This window comes from Protopterus annectens, chromosome 2.part1, assembly GCF_019279795.1.
Source record: "Protopterus annectens isolate FY-2018-M chromosome 2.part1, PAN1.0, whole genome shotgun sequence".
NCBI classification, from domain to species: Eukaryota; Metazoa; Chordata; order Ceratodontiformes; family Protopteridae; genus Protopterus; species Protopterus annectens.
Window position 1 is genome coordinate 1,033,469,510 of NC_056729.1, and position 17,529 is coordinate 1,033,487,038.

Here is a 17,529-nt window from a genome sequence, read left to right on the forward strand (position 1 = left end):
TAGGCTGTAGCATATGTAGGCTGTGGAGTATGTAGGCTGTGGTGTGTGTAGGCTGTAGAGTATGTAGGCTGTGGAGTATGTAGGATGTGGCAGCAGCCAAAGAAGTGTGGGCAGCTGTGAACCATCATGTTGTGTAAATAGTGTCTAGTCTGCAGGAGCTAAGATGGGCAACTTTAGTGATGTATTGATCAAATTTTAGTGCTGAGGTGAAAATTATGCCTTGTTGTTTAAAGCTTAAAGTTTAAAAACTGTACAGGATTGAATAGTATTATGGTTATTTTTTTAATTATTTTTAAATTTGTATGCATTTATTTTAGTTTCATAGGTGAATAGTAGACAAAATGCCCTAGAGGGCACTTTTACCCCCAGCTAATAACTGAAGGTCAGACACAGACCCTATACCTTGCATTTATGAGGTGAAGGCCTTAACCATTATGCCAAATCTAAAACACTGTTCTATTTATTTATTTATTTAGGTGCTACACAAAGATGGGATAGGTAATGCCTTTAGCATAACAGTATGTCTGAAATAGAATGGTGGGATGATATGTTAAGGGAGAGATATTGTGTTTGTTTGAGGAGCTTGCTCACTTCAGTATTGGAGATGAGAGATATGCATGAGGTATTGAGATTTTTTTGAAAAGAGATGCCTACATTGTTGTGATTGTTACCTATTGAAGGGATAATGGGCTGTGCTAAGGAACTTAACAGACATTGGTAAAACATTTATATTTTTTGTACTATTTGGAACAGAGAGGCATTGTGGTAGGGGGATTTGGTTAGAATATGCTACTTCCAAACCCTGTCATGTTGGGTCATTATAAGTTTTTATCAGAGAAGGAATCCATGGTGAGGTCTTACATTTTACCTTTATCAAGGTGATTTGGGCCATAATGGTAAGTAAGTTGAGTTGAGGTATTTTAATGCAGTATCCATAAGCAGAGTACATAATGACGACCAGTTTATTACTTTTATTACATTTCTAAATAATGTGTGTTAGAATCTTTTAGCAATATGACCTTGTCGTCGATGATGTCTATAATCCACAAGACTGTCTCTTTGGCTGTGTCTGGGAGAATCACAGGGTATAGATCCATCCTATTATGATTTGATTGTCAACATAAATTGTCGGGGGAAATAATGGGAGTCTGTATTGGTAGGTGGAAGGTATTGGGTGCAGTGAACATTATTGTTTGGAGAAGTTTTAACTACAGGGGCTACAGTATCTGCAAATGAGATTGAGAGCTCTCAAATAATCTGTTTCTGGCAAATGCACATAATGCTGGACTGTTACTTGAGCTGTTGCTGATACCATCTTGCCAATCTGGCATGTATTCGATAACTACCAATCAATATTTATGGATTCTGTTCCAGACAAGCTCTGAACCATTACAGTAATTTAACACTTCTGAATACATTACATCAGCATTGGCATTGTTTGATCTGCTAGTACTTCTTACAGATCACGTATTTTGTTTAATGTCAAGAAGTCATTCAAACCAGAAGTCATGAAGGATGAGTAAGAAGGTCTTGTTAAGTGATGACCAGCGATGATGTTCATTTATTTACTTACTTGTATTTGTTTACCAGGGTAGTGCATTGATCTCAATCAACCATTTGCAGGCACAGCCTGGGTCAATAATATGACATAAAAATGAACAAAACATATTTACAGGTACAAGGATATGCTAAAAAACAAATACATATCCATATTTACAGATGCAGGAAAATGCTGCAACATTTACTTCAAGAAGTGTCAAAACATGGATAGAAAAACGGAATTATGCTTAACAGAGCTTTATGGATAAAATGTAGCTATAATGACTGAAATAGTTTATGCAGGGATGGCAGCATATCATTATATAAAGAGGTATTAAGACATTAGAAGAGGCAAGTGAAAATAGTTGCAAGAGAGGATACTGTGGGGAGAAGGCAGAAAAAAGGTGTGACAGGCATGCAGAGGGAAAAGAAGAAGACAGGAGAAGTGTGAGAGCAATGCAAAAAGAAGAGGGATGTAGGATGAATGAGAGGCAGTAACCACAGGGGATGACAATATAGGTTAAGGAAGGATGGAATCGGGGGTAAAGTGGAAAGGGGTGTGTGAGAGGGCTGCAGGCTTCATCTAATTTATGGGACAGAAGAAGACAAATTATATTATCTCTTGACACTAACCTATACATACCTGTTCATACTGTAATATAGAACTAAATAATAGAAACATTCATATTGTTTATGTCTATAATGCAAGATACAGAGAAGCTGGAAGCAAAAAGCTCCACAGTCTTCGCACATTACTGCATGAATACAAAAATTAGCAGCAAATCACTCATGCCATGCCTCTCAAGTATATTTCATTTTTAGTCTTAAAAAGTCCACTCCACATGCTTTTCCACATTGAAAGGGTTTGTCTCACATTCAGCGTTAGAAATGAGGCATGATAAATACTACTGAATCAAGTTGAAGTTGTCAGTACGTGTTCCGTATTTTGCCCATTTGTTTCACATTGTGAAAGGCAGTCTTCCACATTTTGGAGGTGGATGGTTGAGAGTTATGACTCATGCAGATAGAAATTTATACATTAGTATGGGTATATATAGGTGTTTTGAATGTGTGTGTGTGTGTTTCTGTGTGTCAGATTATAGACAACCAATCGAAAAGAAATGTGCTTGAACTCTGTCTATTGATGTATAGAACACTGAATGATGGAGTCACTAAAAATCCACAACAATTTTTTTTAATTACATTTTGCTTTGAGTCACCCCCCCCCCCCCCCAATACCCCTACATCCCTGCTAACTGAAAAATACTAACTGCAATTTCACACAATATCAAATATCAGGGAAAAATGAAAGCACCTTACCCTGGCATTGTCCAGTCTAAACCCCAGCTGATATTTTGCTATGCATTCCCCTTCAACATACAAGTTATACAATCACTTGAATTCTAACAACATGCATTCAACAAGAGTGTACTTCAACAACAGAGGATGCAACCATGTGGGTACATAGTCCTTTAGGCAAATCCTCTGCAGCCATAACTTTAAAGAGTCAGAGTATCATGCAACTTTAAACCTTTGCTAAAAGAAGATAGAATCTTTCTGAATGTTTACATTAGCTGTGTAATGAAGCCTATATTAGTGCACAAAACAAACAAAAAAATCCTTATACATTGTAACATAGATTGAAAAGTTTTAAAACAGATAATTATTCAAAAATTAAAACTGCTTAAACTACAGTCTTTGATCTTAACCAGTGATATCTGTTGCAAGTATCTGTGTATATTGTTTTGATAAAATTGGAGTCAGACTAAATGTACAATTTTCTATATTGTGATTCCATACCTAGGTAACCCAGGATTAGTGGCTAAACAGGACATTCCAGGTATATAAAAACAAATCAATAAATATATATTATTGCACATTTATTAACTGAACTAAGCAAACATAACAAGATAATGAGTTTGGTTACCTGCAAATGACCAGTCGACTGTAAAGGCAAAAGTTGGTTGTTCTCCTCGATCTTGAACTCCATAAAGGGCAGACTCTGGATTTGCTGTTGTTCCATTTCCTTTCACAGATACTATTGTTACATAGTTACCCATAAGGGTACCAGTACTCTCTTTAACATTTGTTATTGTTAAAATAGATTTGTGCTGATTTTCCCATTTTCCAGACAGATGACACTAAAAACAAAGCAAGATTCATAGCTGTAATAGCTGTAATAAAATAGTTTTTTTTAAATATTTATGAAAATTGTACTGCACTCAGATTATTTATTTTTCATGTTGATTTAACCTAGTCAGTATTTCTTGAAAGAGTTCAGGTAAATGAAGGGCTCCTGGCAGACAATGATCAACTATATATAACATTCCAGTAATTAGAAGAACAAAACAGAGAATGAAGAAACCAGTTATTGCATCAGTTAACAGGCATACTGATCCTTAATAGACTAAATACATTTGGTACTTTTTAATGTTAACTTACATTTGGTTGTGATAACAACAAATACCAGAAATCATATTTGACCTGGATCACATGAATGCAGAAAGATTTGATGACTTGTGCAAAACTGCTTAGAATATTTTATAAGCTAGGAAGTAAGATGTGTGACTATGTTTTAAAGGGAATTCATTTCTTTAAGGTTTTATACTATAACAGTACACGTGATCACACTGCATTTTATTTTGTTACTCTGCAACAATTTGCATCATTACTGCAATTGCTTTTATGAACATTCAAAATATATCTATGTCCATTAAGAATGCATCCACTTCAAATTTAATTCACCTGTCTGTTAATTTCTGGTTTTATTCGCTGTCTTACATATTCTGACTTCTTGCTGTTGTTGTGAAGTGCCTAGAAAATTAAGCACTACAAACAACAATAAGCAATGGAACCATAAAATGTACCAACCTCAGTAACATTTATTTTTGTTAACATTCTATTCTCCTGCACATGTTGAGACTACTTCAGGAAAGAAACGCAGCTTAAAAGCAAGTACTTAAAATATTTCCTGTAAGAACATGTCATATCTGCCCTTTTAATTTTCTAAGATTTCATTTTAAATTGTGCTCCTACCTTTAGGATCAAATTCCAAATTATAATGTGTGTGTGTGTGTGTGTGTGTGTGTGTGTGTGTGTGTGTGTGTGTGTGTGTATATATACATATATCTATGTATATACACATATACAATACAGACACACACAAACACGCACACATAAATATAATAAGTATATTTTGGGGCATGTTTATATGGGATACGACTCATATTTTTCCAGCTGATATATATATATATATATATATATATATATGTGTGTGTGTGTGTGTGTGTGTGTGTGTGTGTGTGTGTGTGTGTGTGTGTGTGTATGCATAAATATTGGTTTAATCCTCTAATAGTCTTAACAATGTATAATCATTCACATCTAGAGCATACTGCTAGGTAAGCTATGGCTTAAATTTTGCAGTGATAAAAATCTCTTCAAACTATAAATTCAGTCAAAATGTAAGAAGCAACAGAGTCAGGAAACGTAACGTCTTTATTCACAAATATCCAACATTAAGCACTTTCGTCACTAAGACTTCATCAGAACTAACATTCATTCTGCTATAGTTCACTTAGAAAGCCCAGTAATTTCACTAATACCATAATTAACATCAATTAAAATTATTAATTAACTTTAAAAAACTATTTAAAAGGGCAATGTCATCTATTTCATAAAGTAGAATGACACTCCAGAAGCTGTACCCTGGGATTCAGAAACATTTTTTTGTTTTGCAGTAAGTGGTTTTATATGATGTGTGGCCATGCACAGGACTGGGTTGATTGGGATGATTTATGGGAACACAGAAAACAAGCGTGGAAGCACATGAAATTCTGTGGTCTGCATAATATGCAATTGTAGTACAGTAACACAATAATGAGAAAACAGTATAAAATGAGAACAGCCATGGATGCAGTGATAAGTAACTAATATGGTGGAGTGATTTGGAGAAGTATGTATATTTTGCACCAAGAGATATTAACTCCAGAGGTTTTGCAGTTAAACATGAAGTAACTAGAGACAGACTGCAAAAACATGTACCAGACGACCACCATATTAGCAAATCTGTATATCCAGCAGGATGTGCTCAATGTAGTGCTGCATGGTCATTGCTCTTGAATATGAAGTGTCTTCCATCTATGATTAACATATCAAGCCCTCCATGATGCAAATGGACATTAACCATGTGGGCAGTGGTACCATGCAGGAGCTAGTCAAGATGTGATGCATGGGATGGATTCTAATACATGTGAGAATACTAGCTACAAGTACCTGTCAGTGACCAGCAGAGGATATGGTGGGTGTATCCCAGGCATCTACCTAAGTTTCTCAATGTCATGTTGCAGCATGTAGGAGAATGCATGTGGTCTCCACATTTCATACAGGAGAGAGCAAACACTATGCAGGCTTTTTATGACATAGCCAAGAGGTGTAGCTAGGGTGGGTTAAAGGGGGCAGCTGCCTCAAGTTGAAGATATCATGGGATACAATTTTCAATGCCAACATTTCATTTCTATATTTGCAGCCAGATGTGAAGTGCTTCAGCACTTAATGTGGGGTCTGGTATTACTGCATTCTTGGTCAGAGTTGGAGTGCTCAGCACTCTGTATTATTTTAGCTGTAGCAAATGTTTTTCTACAGTTTTAAGAAATTAGATGACCTATTTTTAGTCCTTTGTTCCAAGGGGATCCTGTATCTGTCTGCCTGGGATGACATTGTTGACAGACCTCGATGCTTTGCCAGAGATGGCCTACATCTGTCATCACTGGGCTTCTGGATACTGGCCAAGGCTCTTGCCACCCTTGTAGTGCCTTTTTTAGGCTGTGTTCCAAAGACCAAATTACCATAGTAACAGTTACAAACAAATGCAATCTGAGGGTCATGCTGCTCAATGCTAGAAGTCTAAATCTCAAAATGCACTCGCTCGAAGCACTTCTTAAAATGGAGAACATCGACATTTGTGCTGTAACAGAGACCTGGTTCAAAGCAGCAGAAAGCACACCTGCACTGCTATATCTCATTCCACACCTTTCAGCCCCAGAACTTGGACTAAAGCTCCAAAGGCGGTGGTGTTTCCATATTCATAAAGGATGCACACACCTCCAGACCAACATAATGCATCGTAGATACTTCAGGTGCAGCTAACATTGGGTAAGACAGCGATTTAGGTCATAGCCTGCTATAGGTCCCCAACCATGTCACAAGACTCATACTCCATGTTCCTAAGCACCCTGGAGAATATTAGGGTCCAACCTAACACTCTCATACTGGGCAACTTCAACTACCCCTCCATTAACTGGGAAAACTACTCATGTACCAATACACTTGCCCAACATTTCCTGGAATTTATTAATTCCAATGCCCCGAACCAGCTCATTGTTACCCCCACTATAGGTAGCAACATCCTTGACCTGGTCATTACTAACATGGGCGACCATTGCTCTACAGCAATAGTCAACTCCTTCCTGGTTAGATTCGACCACAAAGTAATCACTTTGGAAATCCACATCCCTCCCACCCCCCACCCTCGCAAAGGTAACGACCATGAAAAACTCCAAAGCTAATTTGGGCTTCTAAAAATTGAGGTGGCTAACTTCACAACACCCATGCAAATGGAGAATAGTTGCATGACTGCCAAATCATACACCAATGCACTGTACGAACAGGTACACAAATACATGGATCTCACCATACCCAATAGAACTAAGATGCTCTCCTCCAAAAAAAGGAAGCCAATCTGGTGGTTCCCTGCCATAAACAAACTCTACAACAGAAGGAAGAAACTGCTGTAGAATAAGGTGAAGTCCCAAGACTGGAAAAATGCCCTTATCAGCCTCAACAGAAAGTTAAGATCCTTCATCAAATCCTCTAAGCTAAGTATGAAAACAGAATTGCAGCGGATAGTAAAGACACCCACAAGGCCTTCTATAGTTATGTAAAGAATCTGAATGGCAATACTCAGATTTGCTCTTAGCTACTGCACAGTGGTACCTCCTATACTAAGCCAACAGGTATTGCCAATATACTAGCTGACAGATTCAGTGCTAACTTTTACCCTCTCTCTCCCCTCAAATGACCAATCACAATACCAGCAGATTGCCAGACATGCAGTATTACTGCTGCACAGGTTAAAACAGCACTGTCCATGGCCAAGAATACAGTTTCTATGGGACCTAACAATATCCCTGGCTGTGTTCTGCATGAACTACAGAGTGAACTGGCACTGCACATGTGTGCCCTGTTCAATCACAGCCCCACCTCAGGCTTTGTTCCTACTGAATGGTGCACTGCTACAGTCATCCCTCTCTGCAAAGGAGGAGTGACTACAGACCCTGAGAACTATCACCCCATTAGCCTGATGAGTCTAATATGCAAAGCTATGGAATGCATCATCATGGACCTAATAAACAAGGATATAGGGAATCTCCAAACTCTGGATCCCACACAGTTTGTTTTTGTGAAGGGAAGATCATGCCTGCTCAACCTGGTCGACTTCTTTGAGTCAGTCACTAAAGGTGTGGATGAAGGCAAGGTGGTTCATACAGCCTACCTTGATCTGACCAAGGCCTTTGATACCATATCCCACTCAGGAAACATAGAAAAACTCACTAAACTAGGCATCAATCCTTATATCACTAGATGGGTTGCAAACTGGCTCACAGACAGAACCACAGTGTGAAAGTAGCTGACTCCAAGTCAGACTGCTGACCAGTCACGAGGGGAGTCCCACCGAGTTTGTTCCTGGATCCTCTCCTGTTTGGTATCTACTTCTCTGAAGTCTAGGCCAACACAAAGGGACTCTGGCTGACAAAGTTCGCAGATGATTGCAAGTTGGGAGGTATTATTAACTCCCCAAGTGATGTTAACATCCTGCAGAAAGGCCTCACTGAGACCAACGAATGGTGTCAGAACCATGGCCTTAAGCTCAATGGCAAAAAATGTGTTGGCATCCCCTTTGGAAAAAACTCATTTCCCATGAATTACCACATTGATAGTAGTCCACTGAACATAGAAGGTGTTATAAGAGATCTGGCAACACAGTTTGACAGCGACCTCTCTTTTGACCACCACATTACCAATGTAGTCAGAAAGTCCTATGTGGCACATCTCATTACTAAGGGTTTTGCATCCAGGAAGAAAGAGGTCAATGTCATTGAGTACAATGTCCCATTTGGCATGTACCTCACTAGACACCTGCAACAACTGGAGAGGCTGCAAAAGTACCTCACAAATATGATCCTAGGCTTTAAACAGTTGTCCTTTATGGACAGACTCAAAAAACGCCAACTATTCTCTCTCTCATATTGCCTACTTAGAGGCAATCTCTGCTTGACTTACAAAGCCATGTCTGACCCAGCCCTGTTAGAAATGCTACAGCTAAAGAAATCCCTATCCCTCCACACCACATTCTCCAGAGACCTCAACCTCATTACCACAATCAACAGAACATGCTGGAGGGACAGGTTCATAACCCAGAGACTGCCCATGCTATGGAGTAGACTTCCCATACATGTCAAACAGAGCACCTCACTGGCCCTCTTCAAGATAAATCTTGATGAGTGGATGGTAAATAGAAAATTCACCCCAGAGATCACTCCAGTGGCTCTACTCGACAGAGGCACTGGGAACTAATGTCAGGTGGCACGATGCCAGGGCAATCCTATGGGCTAGGCTTGTAAGGCTCCAGGGTGATTAGCCTAGTACACACCTATGAACCTATGAAATATGGAAATACCTATTTTTTTGTTTGGGTAATCAGTTGAGGGGCACCAGATCAGGGAATGGCTTAGGATGCCAGAATATATAGCTCTAACTCTGACATAACCAATTTCTCTGTGGTACTGGGACAATACTCTGCATCAAAATTGCAATAAATGTCATAGCTGGGCATGGAAAAAAAGATATATACCACTCTATCAAGTGCTACATTATCTGCAATGCACAGAATATAATATATAATGTGTCTGCAAGCCATACAGGTAGTGCCCTTGAATCACATATCTGGCACATCTGCAACTTATAACAGCTATCTGTGTGGGTGATTTTTATCCAGGGACATCTTATTGGCAATGTTAGTCATGTCCTGAAGCCATGGTTAATGACACTTATCAGAAATCCTCAGACCATGGCAGAGAATCTCAACAACACTGCCCTGTCACAGACCAGTGTCCTTGTGAAATGTTTGTTTGACCTATTGAAGGCTGACTTCCACTGACTGGATGAATTTGGGAGTGCCCTGAAGTTTGAAACTGCAACATGGATAAATAATTTTTCAGTCTGTTTAGTATAACATAAAATCATTATGTGCAAGAAGATACAGCAGGGCAGGCACATTCAAGAAGAGGCCGTCCCAATCTCAGCAGTGGAGGAAGTATCTGATGAGTATCATGTGTAAGAGCCACCTGCAAGGGAGGACTATATTAGACAGAAGCTGGCAGAGTATTCTGTGACACTGACTAATAGAGAGAGAAAGAGAGAGTACAGAGAGAGAGACAGAGAGAGAAAGAGAGAGATAAGGACAGCATCAAAATTACAGGCCAGGACAAACTGTTATACAGAACATGAAAATTATGCATGAAAACCTTCTTCCAGGCTGTGCCATAATATGCATAGACGGCCTAGACAATGCATTAGGCATAGGCTACTCAGGAAACACAATACAGAGGACAGGGTCCTTTTATTATCATAATCATAGGTGTGGAGACCCACAGTGACAAGTGTTGTCAGTGAGCAGTTGTATTTGTGGTGGCGCATTTCAACAGTATTTTGTGATGTATGTGACAGACCTTTTGTGGTGGGCTGGGATACTGAGATAGACTTGCCATTGATGAGATGTTGGCTCCATTGCTGTGTGACTGTATGGAGGTGGACAGTGCAGAAGTCTGACTGAATGTTTGCTTGTACACAGTTTCAGCAGATGTTGTAGCCCTATGCCAGGATCTGGTTGACAGGTCCAGGACATCCTGTAGAGACATATGCATTGACCATGCATGCCCCTGCTCATGGAATTACCCTCTCCTAAGTCATAGGTATGATTCACACCATGTTGGAGGGAGGGAGTGCTCTACAACTGCAAGAAATTAGACCTGAGATATGGGTGGACTCAGCATGAACATCTCACCTATGTGGATATCTAGATTGTTATGTACATCCTTTAACACTGGCTGTTGGAATGGAAAGGTGGCACTACGAGTGCCTCACTGTGGCATCTCCCTTCCATACTGGACTGTCCCACCAGATGTGGAGGAGAACTTGCCAGAGGAAGTATGTTGACTACTCACAGGGAAATATATCCCTCCAGAGGGAGATCTGTCTCTGTCCTTCTATCCTTGTGTGACTTCTTGGGATTGTAGGGTGAGTGACACAGGCTCAGAAGTCATGTCCAGAGAATGTTGTGGTTATCTGGAACTCATCACATTGCCCATGTCAAACACTGACACTGTGACCCCGGCCATGCCAAGAAATTGGCTGTCATCCTCATCAGTGAGTGCCAGCTTTCTAACATGAGGCAGCTGGGGGAATGCTACTGGGGGGGGGGGACTGATGCTTTACCCTGCCTAGGGCTTCATTTGAACATGATCCAACTTTGATACAAGCACTTGCAAGAGTACCGCTGAACTGAACTAAGCATATTGTGGTGGGTTATTGACCCATGCAGGAATGTGGATAAATGTATTACACTTAAGTATCTTATAGAGGTGCTAAAAAAGCAAACTTACAAACACAGTTGAGCAGCATGTAGTTAACAGACATTTTCAATGACAGTTTTCACATCAAAACACCATGATGCCACAGCATCCTTTTATGCACTAGGTAACGGTAGCCCTGCAAATGGCAGCACTATCAGGCTACCTACTATTGCACATTATGTGCAGACAAGGTGACTGTGCAGGACTCAGAGAGGCCTAACATAGTTATCTGTATTGGTTTCGAAGGACACCGATTTTGGGAGGGCTTCTGGTAGCACAGCAGCAAACGTTTTCTATTGCTAGTCTTGCTGCACAGAAGTACCTGACTGGGGAGTCTTATGACCACAGTTTAAAATAAATACCTGGGACAGTCTTCCCCGGGCATTGTCAGATACCACCACAATACCCACTACAGTGATCTGTGCAGGTGACATCCTGACTTCCTTAATCAGTGGGAAGAACAAGTCAGAGCAAAGGCCCTGAGCTGTAGTGTAAGTATCTGTAATAAATGACTGCCATTTAAACAGTTCTGTAGTTTATATATGGCAGCATTGGACATAGAATGTATGATTTTTGTATGCTTTTTTATTATCTTGCAGCTCTCGAGAGCATTTTTGTAGGACAGCCTCCTTAAAAAGTAGAATGGAGCAGCTACATATTTTGCTAGTGCTCATTATACAGCTGCTAGTTATGTGTGCAAAATGTCAGAATGCACACCTCTATATGTGTTAGTATTTAGTTTCTTTATTCTCTGTTGCATATTGTACTTAAAATTAATTTTACATACATTATTCAGAGCCGCCCTCTCCAAAGCAAAAAACACAGCATCAATGGGACCAGACGGTGTCCCGGGCTGCATCCTACATGAACTCCAAGAAGAGCTAAACCCAAACATAAAACTACTGTTCAATCTCAGCCTTACTACAGGATATGTACCCAAAGAGTGGCGTACAGCAACAGTGTTCCCTCTCCACAAAGGTGGTGCCTCAACGGATCCTGGAAACTATCGCCCCATAAGACTGACTAGCTTGGTCTGCAAAGCTATGAAAAGGATCATCATGGACCTCATAAATAAAGATATTGGGGACCTACAGACACTGGATCCTACCCAGTTCGGCTTTGTTAAGGGCAGATCCTGCCTCTTAAACCTGGTCAATTTCTTTGAAACAGTCACCAAGGCCATTGACGAGGGAAAGGTGGTCCACACAGCCTACCTGGACCTCGCAAAAGCCTTCGATACAATACTCCACTCGGGCATTATAGATAAGCTCACCAGCTTAACTATAAACCCCTATGTCACTAGATGGGTTGCAAACTGGCTCAAGGACAGAACACACATGGTTAGAATTGCTGGAGCCATGTCAGACTCCAAACCAGTTACAAGTGGCGTCCCACAAGGCTCAGTCCTGGGACCTCTCTCGTTTGGTATATATTTCTCGGAGGTACAGGCCAACATGGAAGGACTGTGGCTGACCAAGTTCGCAGATGACTGCAAACTGGGCGCCATAATAGACTCTCCAGCCGACACAAGCATCCTCCAAAAGGGCCTCATAGAAACAGACAACTGGTACCAGAGCCATGGCCTCAAGCTAAACGCCAAAAAGTGTATAGTCATGCCCTTTGGCAAAAACAAAGTGCCCACAAATTACCACATAGGTGGTAATCCATTAAGTACAGAAGAAGTAATTAGGGACCTGGGGACCCAAGTTGATAGCAATCTCTCATTTGACAACCACGTGGCCAAAGTGATTAGAAAAACATTTTATATAGCCCACCTAATCATGAAGGGATTCACATCTAGATCAGGGGAGGTCATCGTGCCTCTTTACTCATCCCTCATCAGGCCCATAATTGAGTACAATGCCCCTTTTGGGATGTACCTTACCAGACACCTGCAGCAACTGGAAAGACCCCAAAAGTACCTCACCAAGAGGATCAAAGGGCTCAAACAGATGCCATATGCTGCCCGGTTAAAGAAACTCCAGCTCTACTCAGTGGCATACCGCCTGCTCAGAGGCGATCTGTGCCTGACGTTTAAAGCCATGTCCAACTTGGAATTAATGGACATGCTGCACCTCAGAAAATCCAAATCCCATCGAGCTATGCGCTCGAGAGACTTGAACCTCAGCACTGAAATAAATAAGACATGCTGGCGGGACAGATTCTTAACCCAGAGGCTCCCTTCACTCTGGAATAAAATCCCAGTCCAGGTTAGGCAGAGTCCCTCATTGACTCTCTTCAAGAGGAATCTTGATGAGTGGATGGGAGATCGTAGGTTTACCCCGGGTATCACTTCTGTGTCACTGTTAGACAGAGGCACAGTATACTAACCTCGATAAAGGGCATAGCAAAATTAATTTAAAATGGGTGGCGAAAGCCAAACACACTCTGGCTAGGCTTATAAATGCCCTAGGGCAGATAGCCTAGAATGAACCTATGAACCTATATGTAGTGCATACAAATCAGAAGTGATCTGTACAGTGACTGCTGTAATAGTAATTACAGGAGGTAAAATATGTTATGAGTTTAATACAAAGCATTGCTGTTAAGGGCAGTGTTCATCACACAGCCATAAGACACATATCATATAACTGACATTTGCAAACATATATGGACCTAACTTCCCGAATGCATTCATAACTTCATCATTGGGTTGACAACTGTAGTTGCACCCAACAGCTGAGCACAATGTGTAACACAGGGTATATATATTTTTTGTTGGGTGCTGCCTACAGGGGGGGGTGAAAGATAAATGTCTTTGTTAAGGCTAAACAGTTCTTCTGGGTAGCTATTTATTGTAAGTGCATTTTGGGTGAGGGCTTGCAGTTTTATCTTGCTATTAGATTGTAGACCCATATTGAATCTTAGATGTGATCCCTGGTCAGCACCTCTTCCATGCTTCAGTCCTGCAGATGTAGTACTGTTAATCCTTTCCCCATACATACACACACATATTTGCATTGCTATATTTAGTTTTAATATGTGTTGCTGGGTGCCACTGTTCTGTAGTGTGCTTGTAGGTGTTCAACATACACAGTGTTCTGCACAGAGGTCATCACTTTTTCTGCATATGACTGCATTTTCCACATCTCATCCTATACACCTGCATGCACACTCCAAGTAATAGCAGTTGTGTCACTTTACACATCCTTCTACATTGTGCCATCCAGTCAGGGTATCATACAGGTAGGTAGAACTTGGTGTCATGTTATACCATTGTATGTACTGCTTGCCTCTTATACATGCCAATAATTGTCTGATAATTCATGTTACAGACATAATAGTAATATCTGTTTCTTTCTCCCTTGCCATCTCTTTGTTAGTATCCTTTATATTTTTGTGGGACAGTGTTGTTGTTTTACTTTTCTCCATTTATGTATGCAGCTCCTACTATGGCTGTGCCTGTGGTGTGGCCCAGGTCAGACTCCAGTGGTTCTAGATTTAGCTACATGAATGTGAAGCAACATTTTTCAGCTCACCATTCATCTTAAATTGGATGCCAAAAATGTTGAGCTGAAAAACTGTAAGAAGAACACACAAAAAATAATTTTTGCACGGGGCCAAGCCACCCTGTACCCCCACTAATGTGGGGGTAAATTCACTCCTCCAAATTATATATACAAACTCCATGTCTCACCACAGTAAAGAAAAGGGAGAAGTCCCTGAAAAGTACATCACCACTTCCCACAATAACAACACATTGTGGTGAAACTTACTGCAACATTAAATTCCCACTCTAATATCACACAGGCAAAGTAGCAGCATAATGGTCTAACTATACCATGTTCCCAGCCTTCTCCTTCAGCCACTCTAGTGGCGACACTAGTTTGCTACATGCATGGAGTTGATAGAAGTAGTAGGGGAGTTGATTGGCCACTGAATGAAAACCTTAGTATCCACTTGGATAGGGTGTTTTGGTGGTCAACAGTGTTGCACCACTATTTGGCTCCACATTAACCAACTCTGGCAGAAACCAATTTGATGGCAGGGAGGGTGAGATGCCGACCAACTAACTCAAACAGTGTGGAAAAAGGAGATTTATACCTACCCTTTCCTTCAACCTGGTATTCCCCATCTTTACATGCCCCCTTCCTCCCCATATTTGTGGTGTATGCCTTCCAATCACCACTGTCCTCCCTTTGTCTATATGTTTGAAATTCCATTGCCCCCCCAAATGTCGCAGCACCACCTCTATCAGTCACTTTTATGTTTGCTTGTGTGCTCTGCTTGTAAACCTCATCTTTTTTCCTTCCCTTACCCTAGCATTACATCCTTCAGAACCTTTTCTTCTCTAACTAAAAAATGGTTGCCTGTCCCTAGGAAAAATATACCCTCCAACTCCATTCTTACATCCACTGTTTCCTTCTAAATGTTCCTCTGCATACTGTACTCTCTTACCTACTTTTCCACACATCTATTTTCATGCCTTTTGAAGATGAAAAGATAGATGCAGGCACTGCTGGATGTCCTGAAATGTGGCTTGAAAACTTTCTGATAGGGCTTTTATGTTGCTCATGAGCCCTTCTTTAGGCACATACTTTCTGATTACCCAGCATTTTTTTTTATCACTCTTAGCCACAATTGTGGGAATCTATTTCTCTCCAATGGGCCTGCCATTTCCACAAATTAGTTTTCTGACTAGTTGTTTTTCTGTCTAAATAATTCTACCTAGTTAATTGATAATCCTGTTTGGGCTGCATCTCTCTGTGTGGCAGACCTGTGGGAGCCTAAGTGTGATTTCACTAGGCATATTTCTGAATCTCAAAAGTAGACTTTAAAAAATGACATAGCAAAGATTTTTTTTCATTAAACTTTAGTTTTATACTACTACTGCTACTACTGCTACCACTATCACTGCTACTACTACTACAATTACTAGTATATTACTATTACTGCTACAGCTACTACTACTATGAGTGCTACTATTACTGCTACTACTACTACTACTACTACTACAACTGCTACTACTAGTATTACTACTACGACTGTGACTGCTACTACTATTACTACTACTGTTACTGTTACTAGTACTATTACTACTACTTTTACTGCTACTGCTACTACTGATACTACTATCGATACTATTACTACAACTACTACTACTAGTACTACTACTTCTACTATTACTACTTTTACTGCTGCTATTACTACTAGTATTACTACTACTGCTAGTACTACTATTAAACATTTCCAGAAAACATTTTTATTTTTATTTATTTTTTTGCTGCCATAGAAAAAGCAAATAATTCCATTCAGTCCTCAATGCTGAGCATGAGAACAACTAGAAAAGGAATAAAAACATTAAGAGGTACAAGAGAGATACAATAGAAGCAAGGCAGCACTGTGGTATATTTGCAGCAAAAGTGCTGGCACCAATGACCTACCAGTTTCAAACAGTTCGTCAGCTCTGTGTATGGTGGCTGTGAGTTAATTGTAGTTAGGATTAAACAGTGCTCTTTGTTTATTTACCTGTCAATAGCACAGATGCACATATAGCATTAATCTCACCTTATTTAATGCTACCATAACAACTTGCCATATGAAGACCAGCAATAGAAATAATAAAAAAAAATTATATCAAATGGTTTTCTAATATTTTTCACGGCCTTGCTGTTTTTGCACATTTCGAAATGGAAAAAGAGCCTACTTGAAATATACAATCAGGGCCCTCTTAGATAATTTTGTTTTCTTTGTGAGGTTGCACACACTCTCGTCACAGGAATATCTTGAGGTAAGAGAGCATAGAATACCCCAATAACCTCCAAGAGCACTGAGATATAATATTACTATGACGAGTTCTAGCCACTTGGAAAATTATTTTTATGTTGTTGTTTCTTTCGGCTTTTCCTGGTTAGGGGTCGCCACAGCGGAACTCTGGTCCGCTAATGATTGGCTAAGCATTTAATATTTGCTAAATTCAATAAAGACACCTAGCATTTTTGTCTTTATCAGTATAATAAAACTATCATGCCAAATCATAGTCATAGTTTTGTTTTTCAAATGAGATTTCTACTGTAAACTGCAAACAAGAAATTTCCTTTGACATAGCAGAAATTGACAATTTCTGACTATGTTGGTCACATGCTGATGACAGCCATTAATCTACTGTCAAGTGCATGCAATCAAAATCTGCTTTCACTGCCTGTTGGCAGGTCCTGACATTATCATTTTCTGTAATCTATCTCTGAATATTGGTTTCCTGCTCTATTTGTTGTAGACAGGATACGAGGACAGTTTTCTATGCAACCTTATTTTTAATTCATTTGATAGCTGTTGTATAAAGTTATCCTGTTCATGCCCT

General features: G+C 40.0%; 1 protein-coding gene across 1 annotated transcript in view; it reads right to left on the reverse strand.

Moving 5' to 3' along the window:
• The window catches only part of LOC122794318 (avidin-like), a 146,870-nt gene that overhangs the window by 91,239 nt on the left and 38,102 nt on the right, over positions 1-17,529 (reverse strand). The window contains exon 2 of the mRNA XM_044062614.1: positions 3,467-3,680. Within this exon, the coding sequence (XP_043918549.1) occupies positions 3,467-3,680 (214 nt within the window). The remainder of the gene's footprint in view (positions 1-3,466; positions 3,681-17,529) is intronic.